Here is a 14685-nt window from a genome sequence, read left to right as displayed (position 1 = left end):
AGTCTGGTTTCAGACCGGGACATGGAACTGAGACGGTTTTGGTCGCCTTAGTGGATGATCTGTGCCGGGAGCTAGACAGGGGGAGTGTGTCCCTGTTGGTGCTCCTGGACCTCTCAGCGGCCTTCGATACCGTCGACCACGGTATCCTTCTGGGGCGCCTTGCGGAAATGGGCCTTGGGGGCACTGTTTTGCAGTGGCTCCAGTCATTTCTGGAGGGCCGCACCCAGAAGGTGTTATTGGGGGACACCTGTTCAACACCACAGCCTTTGACCTGTGGGGTTCCACAGGGCTCTATACTGTCCCCCATGCTGTTTAATATCTACATGAAGCCGCTGGGTGAGATCATCCGGAGTTTCGGGGTGCGGTTTCATCTGTACGCAGATGATGTCCAACTCTGTCACTCCTTCCCACCTGCTACTAAGGAGGCTGTCGAGGTCCTGAACTGGTGCCTGGCCGCTGTAACGGTCTGGATGAGGGCGAACAAACTGAAATTAAATCCAGACAAGACAGAGGTACTCCTGGTCAGTTGCAAGGCCGAACAGGGTATAGGGTTACAGCCTGTGCTGGATGGGGTCGCACTCCCCTTGAAGGCGCAGGTTCGCAGCTTGGGTGTGACCCTGGATTCGGCGTTGAGCCTGGATCCCCAGGTTTCAGCGGTGACCAGGGGAGCATTTGCACAGCTTAGGCTCGTGTGCCAGCTGTGCCCGTACCTCGGGAAGTCTGACTTGGCCACGGTGGTACACGCTCTGGTCACATCCCGCCTTGACTACTGCAACGCTCTCTACGTGGGGCTGCCCTTGAAGACGGCCCAGAAGCTTCAGCTAGTCCAGCGCACGGCAGCCATGTTACTAACAGGAGCGGGACGCAGGGAGCACACAACGCCCCTGTTGTTCCAGCTCCACTGGCTGCCGATCTGCTACCGGGCCCAATTTGAGGTGCTGGTGTTGGCCTACAAAGCCCTAAACGGTTCCGGCCCAAAATACCTTTCTGACCGCATCTCGGCCTATGAGCCCACGAGGGCCTTGAGATCGTCTGGGGAGGCCCTTCTCTCGGTCCCGCCAGCCTCACAGGCACGTCTGGCGGGGACGAGAGATAGGGCTTCTCGGTGGTGGCCCCCCGGCTGTGGAACACTCTCCCTGCAGACATCAGACAGGAGCCTAAAGACTTGGTTATTTGAGAAGGCGTTTAACTAAGTGCTACAACAATTGGCAATGACGACTGGAACGGAATATGGATTACGAGATTGGTTTATGATTCTATGATGAGACGGCGCGGATGATTTAGTGTAATTATATGATTGTTGTATTATTGATAGGTTGATATTTCGTTGTGCTATTGCTCTATTGTAAACTGTGTTTTTATATGTTGTACACCACCGTGAGTCGCCCTAGGGCTGAGAACGGCGGTCAACAAATGCCGTAAATAAATAAATAAATAAATAAATAAATGTGAAATGTTACGTACTAAATATTAATAATATGAATATGGATTATTATTATTACTACTACTATATTAAAATTGGAAATTAGGTCATATAATAGGATGATAATTGTGAAATGTTAGCAGATGTCAAATATTAATATGAATAATAATAATAATAATAATAATATATTGGAAATTATGTCAAATAACAATGAATAAGATAATGACTGCAAAATGTTATGTGTCAAATATTAATAATAGGAATATGGATTATTATTATTACTATATTAAAATTGGAAATTATGTCAAATAATGGATATGATTATAATAATTGTGAAATGTTGGCAGGTGTCAAATATTACTATGAATAATCATAATAATAATAATATATTGGAAATTATGTCAAATAATAACAATAATTGTGAAATGTTACATGTCAGATATTAATAATATGAATATGGATTATTATTATTATTACTATATTAAAATTGGAAATTATGTCAATTAATATGATGATAATTTCAAATGTTAACAGATGTCAAGTATTAATAATATGAATAAATAATAATAATAATAATAATAATACATTAAAAATTACAAATAGTAAGAATGAATTGGATTAATCATATGATCATTCCTTTGAGAAATGTTGGGAGGGATTTGGGGAATACCTTGCCTTCCATTGCTATGATTTTTGCAGGAGTGATGACGTTTCAAAGGGGTTTTTTCTGGGTCCTAGCTCCCGCCCGGTACATCCCAGCCGCTTCCGCCTCCTCCTTCTGTTCACGTAGCGGTTTCTCCCTCCCGCGCATGCGCACCGGGCCTGCCCGGGAACTCACTTGAACCATGGGGACGGAGCAGCAGCGGGAAGAGAAGCGGCGCCTGGTTCGGGACCGGATTCGGGATTTCCCGGACTTCCCTTCGCCGGGGATCCTTTTCCGGTCAGAGGAGGGGTGGGGTGGGCTGCGGGCACAAGGGGGCTCCTGAGCAAGTGCAGAGGGCAGGGGAAGAGGAGAAGGGGGACCCGGCCATGCTCTCTTCACAGGCTCAGAGGCACCCTTGGCGGAGATTCAAGGGGAGGGAATGCACTCTTGATATGCTTAGAAATACCTTCTGCAGGGATTTGAAATGGGTAGGCACTCTTGACATGCCCAGAGGCACTTTTGCAGAAGTAGAATAGATTGGAATGCACTCTTGACATGCTCAGAGGCATCTTTGCAGAAATAAAATGGGTGGGGATGCACTCTTGACATGTTTAAAAATACTTTTTGCAGGGATATGAGATGTGTATGCACTCTTGACATGCTCAGAGGCACTTTTGCAGAAGAAAAATGGGAATGCACTCTTGGCATGCTCAGAGGCACCTTTGCAGATTTAGAATTGATTGCAATGCACCCGTGACATGCTCAGAGGCACCTTTGCAGAAGTAGAATAGGTGGGAATGCACCCTTGACATGTTTAGAAATACCTTTGCAGGGATATGAGATGTGTATGCACTCTTACCATGCTCAGAGGCACCTTTGCAGATTTAGAATTGATTGGAATGCACCCGTGACATGCTCAGAGGCACCTTTGCAGAAGTAGAATAGGTGGGAATGCACTATTGCCATGTTTAGAAATATCTTTGCAGGGATATGAGATGGGTAAGCATTGACATGCTCAGAGGCACCTTTGTAGAAGTAGAATTGATTGGGATGCACTCTTGACATGCTCAGAGGCGCCTTTGCAGAAGTAGAATGGGTGGGAATGCACTCTTGAGATATTTAGAAATACCTTTGCAGAGATATGAGGTGTGTATGTACTCTTGACATGCTCAGAGGCACCTTTGGAGAAGTAGAATGGGTGGGAATGAACTTTTGACATGCTCAGAGACACCTTTGTAGAAATAGAATCGATTAGAATACACTCTTTGCAGAAGTAGAATGGGCAGGAATGCACTCTTGTCATGCTCAGAGACACCTTTGCAGAAGTAGAATAGATTAGAATGTACTCTTGACATGCTCAGGTGCATCTTTGCAGAAGTAGAATGGGCAGGAATGCACACTTGGCATGCTCAAAGGGACCGTCGCAGAAGTACAATGGGCAGGAATGCATTCCTTATACGTTTAGAAACACCTTTGCAGAGAGATGAGATGGGAATACACGCCTGACATGCTCAGAGACACCTTCGCAGAGATAGAAGGGAAGAGAGTGCACTCTTGACATGCTCAGAGGCACCCTTTGTAAAGATAGAATGGGTGGGAATGCACTTTAGACATGCTCAGAACCATCCTTGTAGAAGTAGAATGGATAGGAATGCACTCTTGACATGCTCAGAAATACCTTTGCAGAAACAGAATGGGTAGAAATGCACTTTAGACATGCTCAGAGGAACCTTTGCAGAACTAGAATGGATGAGTATGAATTCCTGACATGCCCAGAGGTACCTTTGCAGAGATATGAGATGAATATGCACTCTTAACATGCTCAGAGGCGTTTTTGCAAAAGTAGGATTTGAATGCAGTTTTGACATGCTCAGAGGTGCCTTTGCAGAGATAGAATGAGTGGAAATGCACTCTTGGCATGCTCGGAAACACCTTTGCATGGATACCAGGAAAGGGGAAACACTTCTGGCATATGAAGGGATAGGAATGCACACTTGACGTGTTTAGAAACACCTTTGTAGAGATATAAGGGAAGAGAATGCACTCCTGACATGCTCAGAGGCACCTCAGCTGACATAGACTGAGTAAGATGCACTCTTGACATGCTCAGAGGCACCCTTGCAGGGAAATACAAGGGAGAAAATAGGAATAGGAATCATAGAATCATAGAATCAAAGAGTTGGAAGAGACCTCTTGGGCCATCCAGTCCACCCCCCTGCCAAGAAGCAGGAATATTGCATTCAAATCACCCCTGACAAATGGCCATCCAGCCTCTGCTTAAAAGCCTCCAAAGAAGGAGCCTCCACCACACTCCGGGGCAGAGAGTTCCACTGCTGAACGGCTCTCACAGTCAGGAAGTTCTTCCTCATGTTCAGATGGAATCTCCTCTCTTGTAGTTTGAAGCCATTGCTCCGCGTCCTAGTCTCCAAGGAAGCAGAAAACAAGCTTGCTCCCTCCTCCCTGTGGCTTCCTCTCACATATTTATACATGGCTATCATGTCTCCTCTCAGCCTTCTCTTCTTCAGGCTAAACATGCCCAGTTCCCTAAGCCGCTCCTCATAGGGCTTGTTCTCCAGACCCTTGATCATTTTAGTCGCCCTCCTCTGGACACATTCCAGCTTGTCAATATCTCTCTTGAATTGTGGTGCCCAGAATTGGACACAATATTCCAAATGTGGTCTAACCAAAGCAGGTTAAATACAGTGCATTTAGTTGACGGCAATGTTTTTGTTCAACCTTTGCCCCCCAAGTTTCTTTGGACTTTGGCTCCAGCCTCCATAATCAGTAGCCAGGGATTCTGGGAGTTGAAGTCCAACCCATGTTCCTTAATGGTCTGTTAGCTATGAGTTTTTTAAACTATAGGCTACTTATTAATGTCATGGGCAAAGTTCAGGGTAAATACTTGCAGATGTGAGCGACTTTAATGTATATAATGATTCCTTTCCCCTCCTTTTCGATAGTGATATAACACCTCTCTTGAAAGACCCTCTCGCCTTCAAAGCTGCCATTGATTTGCTAGAAGATTATATCAAGGCTTCCCACCCAAAATTTGATTATATTGCAGGTGAGTTAATAATAATAATAATAATAATAATAATAATAATAATAACTAATAATCTATCTATCTATATAAATGCTGTGTTCGTTTTGAGTGACATCATACCTCAAAAATGGCTGGACTAATTGCCACCAAATTTGGCCATAAGATACCTATTAACCCAAGGAGTGACCATCACTCAAAAATTGATTTTGTCATTTGGGACTTGTAGTTGCTGGGAGTTATAGTTCACCTACAATCAAAGAGCATTCTGAACTCTACCAATGATGGAATTGAACCAAACTTGGCACACAGGACTCCCATGACCAACAGAAAACACTAGAAGAGTTTGGTGGGCATTGACATTGAGATTTGGAGTTGTAGTTCACCTACCTCCAGACAGCACTGTGGACTCAAACAATGATGGATCTAGACCAAACTTGGCATGAATACTCAATATGCCTAAATGTGGAGTTTAGGGAAAATAGACCTTGTCATTTGGGAGTTGTAGTTGCTGGGATTTATAGTTCACCTACAATCAAAGAGCATTCTGAACCCCACCAATGATAGAGTTGGGCCAAACTTTCCACACAGAACCCCCTTGACCAACAGTAAATACTGTGTTTTCTGGTTTTCTTTGGCGACCCTTCTGACACCCCCTTGTGACCCCCCCCCCCCAGGGGTCCCGACCCCCAGGTTGGGAAATGCTGCCTTAAGGCCATCCAGTCCAACTCCCTTCAGCAGGGCAAGAAAATATTTATATATATTTATATGCCTTTGCTCTAGGTCTCGATTCCAGGGGTTTCCTTTTCGGACCTTCTTTGGCCCAGAGGTTTGGAGTCGGGTTTCTGCTGATCCGGAAAAAAGGAAAGCTTCCGGGTCCCACCGAGTCGGTTTCCTACACTCTGGAATACGGCAAGGTAATAGTCCCTTGTGTTTACATTCACCTCTGCAAGCCTACCTGAGTAATTATGCAAAGCATAAATCTCTCTGCAACAGTACTTGGAATTTTTGATCACTGTGAAACTCTCTTCTTGAGAACTTAGGTTGCATCTTCTGCTATTGTAAGTTTAATATTTATTTGACGTTGGTTTTGAATTGCATGGTATACCGATGTTGAGGATTTATTTGAAAATAAAAACCCCAAAAGTGAACACCACTTGTATTGGAATGAGGCTTCTGTGATTAAAAGCCCCCAAAACAATAAGCTGTATATTAAGTTGGAACTTTCTTCTGGCTGAAAAAACCTTCTGGCACCCGCCAACTTAGAAGCGCTGATAAGCCTTTGGCTTACTGGAAGTATTCTTAGGCAAGAGTGTTTTGGATTTAGTCCTCAGGCTTGTGTTTCTGAGGTAACACTAAAGATCTTTAAAATCTACGCTGCCACCATTAAGCTCTTGATTATGGCAGGCATCTTCTTTTAGGACTTCACCCACAGAGGCACACGTGAGGCAGATGTTAGGAACAATAAAACAATGATGTTTGTTTTATTTAACAACTGGAACAATTCAGGTTTCAAGCTTAGCTATTTCAGAGTATTGTCTTAAAGCAGGGGTCCTCAAACTATGGCCCGCGGGCCACTTCCCGCCTGCCAAGGGCACTTATCCGGCCCGCGGCGGAGGAGCGCCCCCCCCCCCCCCCACACACACACAGTGCCCCTCCTTTGGCTGGCTCACGCTATCTGTCAGGCCTGATAGGCAGCGTGAGCCAGCCAAGGGCAGCTGCTCTGCGTGGCCTACTCTCGCGTAAAGCACCTCGAGTGAGTAGGCTGCGCGGGGCTGCTCCTCTCTTGGCAGGCTCACGCTGCCCATCGGGCCCGATGGGCAGTGTGAGCTAGCCAAGGGAGGCTGCCCCGGCGCTCCATGCAGTCATGCCAGCCACATGACCTTGGAGGTGTCTACGGACAATGCCGGCTCTTCGACTTAGAGATACAGATGAGCACCACACCCTAGAGCAGTGGTTCTCAACCTGTGGGTCCCCAGATGTTTTGGCCTTCAACTCCCAGAAATCCTAACAGCTGGTAAACTGGCTGGGATTTCTGGGAGTTGTAGGCCACAACACCTGGGGACCCACAGGTTGAGAACCACTGCCCTAGAGTCAGACACGACTGGACTTCATGTCAGAGGAAAACCTTTAACTAGGAAAATTGTGGAAGATCCAGGGTGGGAGAAAGAACTCTTGTCTGTTGGAGGTAGGTATGAATGTTTCAATTGGCTACCTTGATTACCATTTCATAGCCTGACAGTTTTTAGGGAGAATCCTTTGTTGAGAGGTGATTAGCAGGCCCTGATAGTTTCTTGTCTGGAGTTGCCCTGTGTTTGAGTGTTGTTCTTTATTTACAGTTATAATTTTAGAGTTTTTTTTTTAAATACTGGTAGCCAGATTTTGTTCAGACGAGAAATAGGAAGATTTCCCATTCTCTGCTCCTGGAATTACTGCCTAAAGAGGGCTAGAAAGAACCCCCTCTAAGGGCCCTTCCACACAGCAAGATAAACCAAATAAACTCTGAGCCACCTTGAGTCCCATTTGTGGGAGAGAGAGAAAAGGATGTTAAATTGAATAAATAAGACGATAATAAGATCCAAAACCCAGTTTGGGTGGAGGTGCTTCTGGAGATGGCTCAGCCATGAGTCATTGGGGCTTTTTAGGATTTTATTCCTCCCTCCAAGACTAATTCAAGTATTTCTTGCTTCAAATGAGTACATTCAACTTTCCTCCTTCTCGGAGGTGAAATGCACCCCTCTTTTTTTTTGGCACCTTTCTAATTTCCATTGAAATTTGACATCAACCCCAGAAATCAGCTATAGTGAATGTGAAAATTAATTATAAGTTGTGAGAGCTGAATTTTCTATATAAATAAAATTGTAATGTTAGTTTGTGGGATTAACAGAACTCAAAAACCACAGGACGAATTGACACAAAATTTGGACAAAAGACACCTAACAACCCAATGTATGTCCTTCACTCAAAAAATTGATTTTGTCATCTGGGAGTTGTAGTACTTTCTGTTGGTCTCAGGAGTTCTGTGTGCCAACTTTGGCTCAATTCCATCGTTGGTGGTGTTCAGAATGCTCTTTGATTGTAGGTGAACTATAAATCCTAGCAACTACAACACCCAAATGACATAATCAAAATGACATAATCAACCCCCCTCCCAACTCCACCAGTATCCAGTATTTGTGCCAAATGTGGTCCAGTGAATGAAAATACATCCTGCATATCAGATATTTACATGACGATTTGTAACAGTAGCAAAATGACAGTTATGAAGTAGCAACAAAAATAATGTTCTGGTTGGGGGTCAATACAACATAACTGTAGTAAGGGGTCGCGGCATTAGGAAGGTTGCGAAACACTGGTATAGATATAATTTGCACTTTTTTGCATACATCAACATATTATTGTTATTATTAATTTACATGTACACAACAACACAGCATATTAAGGCCAAGTTATTATTATTATTATTATTATTATTATTATTATTATTATTATTGTCGAAGGCTTTCATGGCTGGAATCACTCAGTTCTTGTGGGTTTTTTCAGGCTATATGGCCATGTTCTAGAGGCATTTCTCCTGATGTTTCGCCTGCATCTATGGCAAGCATCCTCAGAGGTGAGGTCTGCTGGAACTAGGGAAAAAAGGGGTTTATATATCTGTGGAATGACCAGGGTGAGACAAAGGGCTTTTGTAAGTTGGGCTAGGTGTGGATCTTTCAACTGACCACCTTGATTAGCATACAATGGGCTGACTGTGCCTGGAGCAAACTCATTATTATTATTATTATTATTATTATTATTATTATTATTATTAGCCATCCCCTGCTACACATTGCTGTGGCCCAGTCTGTGTATGTGTTTTGTGTGTGTGTGTGTATTTGTGTATATGTGTGTGCAGCATTAGGAAGGTTGAGAAACACTGGTATAGATATAATTTGGATTGTTTTGGTATAGATATAATTTGCATTTTTTGCATACATCAACATATTCTTGTTATTAATTTACATGTATATAACAACACAGAATATAAGGGCAAAGTTATTATTATTAATATTATTATTATTACTACTAGCCTTCCCCTGCTACGTGTTGCTGAGGCCCAGTCTGTGTATATGTGTTTTGTGTGTGTGTGTGTATATTTGTATATATGTGTGTGTTTGCATATATATGTGGTTTTGTGCATGCATTGTAATATATTTTTTATTTTTTGGATTTTTAATTTCTTCTGCTGTGTTTTTCAGTGTTGTTATGAGTGATGGTCACTCATTGGCTTGATAAGTGTATTGTCTCCAAATTTGGTGTCAATTCGTCCATTGGTTTTTGAGTTATGTTAATCCCACAAACGAACATTAAATTTTTATTTATATAGATGATGATGATGATTATTATTATTATTGGAAGGGTATGAGTAAGATGATTTTATTGATTGGTGAAGAGGCATATTTTAATGTATTTAATCATATTCAATTAAAATTAATTTGTTGTAGTTAGCAGCAGCATATGAGCAAGGCAATAATAATAATAATAATAATAATAATAATAATAATAATAACAAATTATCATTATCATCCTTCTGCTATCAGGTGGAAAGGGATGTTTTAATAGATTTCATCATATCCACTGACGAATTAACTTTTTACAATATGTAACCAAATTTGAAAAAAAAAATCTCTTACTGGTTTGAAAGTGATATTTCCTGGGTTGTTGTAGGTTTTTTCGGGCTATATGACCATGGTCTAGAGCAGGGGTCCCCAAACTACGGCCCGCGGGCCACTTCCGGCCCGCCAAGGGCCCTGATCCGGCCCGCGGAGGAGGAGCGCCCCCCCCCCCACACACACACACAGTGCCCCTCCATTGGCTGGCTCAGGCTATCCGTCAGGCCCGATGGACAGCGCGCGCCAGCCAAGGGAGGCTGCTCCGCATGGTCTACTCGCGCGTAAAGCACCTCGCGAGGTGCTTTACTCACAAGTAGACCACGCGGAGCAGCCTCCCTTGGCTGGTTCCCGCTGTCCATCGGGCCCGATGGATAGCCTGAGCCAGCCAAGGGAGGCTGCTCCGCGTGGTCTACTTGCGAGTAAAGCACCTCGCGAGGTGCTTTACTCGCAAGTAAGCCGCGCGGGCCTGCTCCTCCCTTGGCAGGCTCGCGCTGTCCATCGGGCCTGAGCCAGCCAAGGGAGGCTGCTCCGCGTGATCTACTTGCACGTAAAGCACCTCGCGAGGTGCTTTACTCGCAAGTAGACCACGCGGAGCAGCCTCCCTTACTCGCAAGTAAGCCGCGCGGGCCTGCTCCTCCCTTGGCAGGCTCACGCTGTCCATCGGGCCTGATGGACAGCCTGAGCCAGCCAAGAAAGGCTGCTCCGCGTGGTCTACTTGCACGTAAAGCACCTCGCGAGGTGCTTTACTCGCAAGTAGGCCACGTGGGCCTGCTCCTCCCTTGGCAGGCTCACGTTGTCCATCGGGCCTGATGGACAGCGTGAGCCAGCCAAGGGAGGCTGCTCCGCGTGGTTTACTTGCGCGTAAAGCACCTCGCGAGATGCTTTACTCGCAAGTAAGCCGCGCGGGCCTGCTCCTCCCTTGGCAGGCTCACGCTGTCCAAGGGAGGCTGCCCTGGTGCTCCATGCAGTCATGCTGGCCACATGACCTTGGAGGTGTCTACGGACAACGCTGGCTCTTCGACTTAGAAATCCAGATGAGCACCACACCCCAGAGTCAGACACGACTGGACTTCATGTCAGAGGAAAACCTTTAACCAGGAAAATCTTGGAAGATCCAGGGTGGGAGAAAGAACTCTTGTCTGTTGGAGGTAGGTATGAATGTTTCAATTGGGCATCTTGATTGCCATTTCATAGCCTGACAGTTTTTAGGGAGAATCCTTTGTTGAGAGGTGATTAGCTGGCCCTGATTGTTTCTTGTCTGGAGTTCCCGTGTGTTTGAGTGTTGTTCTTTATTTACAGTTATAATTTTAGATTTTGTTCAGACTAGAAATAGGAAGATTTCCCATTCTCTGCTCCTGGAATTACTGCCTAAAGAGGTCTAGAAAGAACCCCCTCTAAGGGTCCTTCCACACAGCAAAATAAGATATGTGCAATGTGCATAGGAATTATTTAATTGATTTTTTTTTAAAAACTGTAGTCCGGCCCTCCATCGGTCTGAGGGACAGTAAACTGGCCCCTGGTTTAAAAAGTTTGAGGACCCCTGGTCTAGAGGCATTCTCTCCTGACATTTCGCCTGCATCTATGCAAGCACTACCTCTGAGAATGCTTGCCATAGATGCAGGCGAAATGTCAGGAGAGAATGCCACTAGACCATGGCCACATAGCCCGAAAAAACCTACAACAACCCAGTGATTCCGGCCATGAAAGCCTTCAACAATACAGTGTTATTTCCTGTTTAATTCTCCGGTCCTGACTTTGGAAGAAGTTGTTTTACTCCAGAAGTAAAAGAGTATTGGAAAGGATTCAGTCCTACCCAATGAAGAATTAACTTGTAATTTCTATTCTGTGTTGTTTGGATGTAGCTTGTGCATTTCAAGAGGGAGAAAATTAAATTAAATTAAAATCAGATCCTAACGGTGCATTCCCTCTAAAGCCTGGCTGGCCAGAGAACTGGCCCATAGCCCTGTATTGGTTGCAATGCCCACTCATGTCTCCTGTCTTTTTCAGGCCGAGCTTGAAGTCCAGAGCGATGCCATCCAGCCAGGTCAGAAGGTCATCCTGATCGATGACCTACTGGCCACCGGAGGTGAGGATCTGGCAGAAAATGCCCACGGCTACCATTGACCCCTTCCCCAAAATTCACAGGAGATGCACAACTTTGTCGCTTTTGGGGTTTGGGCATTTAAGATGGTTTTATATTTCCCCTGGCAGCTTCCTTTGCTTTTGAGTTTCAGTTTCGCCTTGCAAAATTATTTTGCTAATATTTGCTGTACTTTTGGAGCTTGCAAACTTGTGGGCAACATCTGGAAGGAAGTGGCCCAGAAGGAAAGGAAGAAAGTGCGCAATCTGAAATCAAAAAGAGGAAGGATGGGCAACAGGCTTTTCTCTGGATGCTGAAGTGGCAGCCAGGCTCAGCCAAGTGTGTCTCAAGAGGCAAAAGGGCCAGAAAAGCACCATGGGATTAAGTCCAAATGAGACAGATACACACACACACACACAGCTGCTGAACTTGCTGACTGAAAGGTTGGCAGTTTGAATCTAGGGAGTGGGGTGAGCTCCTGCTATTAGGCCCAGCTTCTGGCAGCCTAGCAGTTCAAAAACATGCAAATATGAGTAGATTAATAGGTACTGCTCTGGTAGGAAGGTAACACTGCTCCATGCAGTCATGCTGGTCACATGACCTTGGAGGTGTCTATAGACAACGCCTGCTCTTTGGCTTAAAAATGGAGATTAGCAGCAACCCCCCCGAGTCGAACGCGACTGGATGTAATGTAAAGGAGAAACCTTTACCTATATATATGCACACACCCATACACACACACACATTATATATATATATATATATATATATATATATATATGGATCGAAAATATATATACTGTACATGTGTGTGTGTGTGTGTATGCATGTGTGTATATATGTGTGTGTATGTATATTTATATGGGCAGAAAAATATATATAGACATGATATATATGTGTGTGTTTATAGAGAGAGAGACAGATTTATATATGTGTGTGTGGACAGAAATATACATAAACTGTACATACATACATGTGTGTATATATATATATATGTGTGTGTGTGTGTGTGTGTATATATGGACAATATATACATGTATAGAGAGTGTATGCATATATATATATATATATATATATATATATATATACATACACACACATGAGAAATTATATATATATACACACACACACACACACTAGCCATCCCCTGCCATGCGTTGCTGTGGCACATTCTGGTAGTCATGGGGGTTCTGTGTGGGAGGTTTGGCCCAATTCTATCGTTGGTGGGGTTCAGAATGCTCTGTGATTGTAGGTGAACTATAAATCCCAGCAACTGCAACTCCCTGTGTGTGTGTGTGTGTGTGTGTGTGTGTGTGTGTGTGTATATATATATATCTATATAAATAAAAATGTAATGTTAGTTTGTGGGATTAACAGAACTCAAAAACCACTGGACGAATTGACACCAAATTAGGACACAAGACACCTAACAACCCAATGTACGTCTTTCACTCAAAAAAATTGATTTTCTCATATGGGAGTTGTAGTTGCTGGGATTTATAGTTCACCTACAACCAAAGAGCATTCTGAATCCCACCAACGATGGAATTGAACCAAACTTGGCACACAGTTCTCCCATGACCAACAGAAAACACTAGAAGGCTTTGGTGGGCAGGGTCCTTTGGTTTTGGAGTTGTAGTTCACCTACATCCAGAGATCACTGTGGACTCAAACAATGATGGATCTGGACCAAACTTGGCTCGAATATTCCAAATGCCCAAATATGAACACAGATGGAGTTTGGGGAAAATAGACCTTGACATTTGGGAGTTGTAGTTGCTGGGATTTATAGTTCATCTACAATCATAGAGCATTCCGAACCCCACCAATGATAGAATTGGGCCAAACCTCCCACACAGAACCCCCCATGACCACCAGGGTGGGCCACAGCAACGCGTGGCAGGGGACGGCTAGTAATATAATATATTTTGTGTGTGTGTATGTATGTGTGTGTGTGTGTGTGTGTGTATATATATATTGTGAGTCGCTCTGAGTCCACTTTGGGGTGAGAAGGGCAGCATATAAATGTCGTAAATAACTGCAAACCGAAGTAATCCTATTTCCTGCTCTCTTTCCTGCAGGGACGATGCGGGCGGCTTGTGAGCTGCTGACCAAGCTGAAGGCCGACATCTTGGACTGCCTGGTGGTCATTGAGTTGACCTTCCTCAAAGGGGCCGAAGTCCTCAAGCCGTTTCCGCTCCATGCGCTCCTGAAATACGACTAAAGGGCAAGGGAGAGACCCAGCTTTGCTTTCATGAAAAGCAATGGGTAGGAAGAGCTACCTATTTTTGGCCTTCATCTCCTATAGCCAGCCGTGCTAATACAGGGGATTCTGGTATTTGCAATAAAAAAAAGCCGCACTTCGGCTCTCTGATTCTCCGCATGTTAGATGCTTCAGCTTCTCAGTTTGGATCATGATTCAACCCAACCAGTAAGGAATTGCTTACATTCCTTGCTTTCTAGTCTTCTCCATCAATGCCATTTTAACTACTGCTAATTTATTAATTAATCATTGCGGACTTTTTTTAATAAAAAAGAGCACTTCAACTCTTTTGCCAAAACGATGAGTTCTGTTATTTCAAGCTTATGTATTAAAACAAAACGTCATTATCATGCATTGAGTTGGAAATGTTGTTGTTGCTATTACCATATGGATTACGACATTTTTGGTGGAATCGACAGAAAAAGGAAATTTATTTATTTATTTATCATGTCAGAAGCAAATTGAAGGTAAAGTTATAAGGTATTTGCGCAGGTGTAAGAAACACCATGTGTGGGATTTCACAGACATCATGAAGAACTTGGCATTATAGTAGATTTTCTTTGACCGGAAGTTGCCCACTTTGG

At 44.0% G+C, this 14685-nt stretch overlaps 1 protein-coding gene across 1 annotated transcript; it reads left to right on the top strand.

The window, feature by feature from the left end:
- Positions 1–2217: 2217 nt before the first annotated feature.
- APRT (adenine phosphoribosyltransferase) lies at positions 2218–14362 on the top strand. The gene is made up of 5 exons (XM_060788415.2): positions 2218–2363; positions 5027–5130; positions 5890–6023; positions 11766–11844; positions 13920–14362. The coding sequence occupies exons 1-5, from the start codon at positions 2269–2271 to the stop codon at positions 14060–14062; spliced, it is 555 nt and encodes a 184-aa protein (XP_060644398.2). The 5' UTR covers positions 2218–2268; the 3' UTR covers positions 14063–14362.
- Positions 14363–14685: the final 323 nt, after the last annotated feature.

Source organism: Anolis sagrei, chromosome 8 (genome assembly GCF_037176765.1).
Source record: "Anolis sagrei isolate rAnoSag1 chromosome 8, rAnoSag1.mat, whole genome shotgun sequence".
In the NCBI taxonomy this organism is placed as follows: Eukaryota; Metazoa; Chordata; class Lepidosauria; order Squamata; family Dactyloidae; genus Anolis; species Anolis sagrei.
This window is presented reverse-complemented; position numbering and strand designations above follow the sequence as displayed.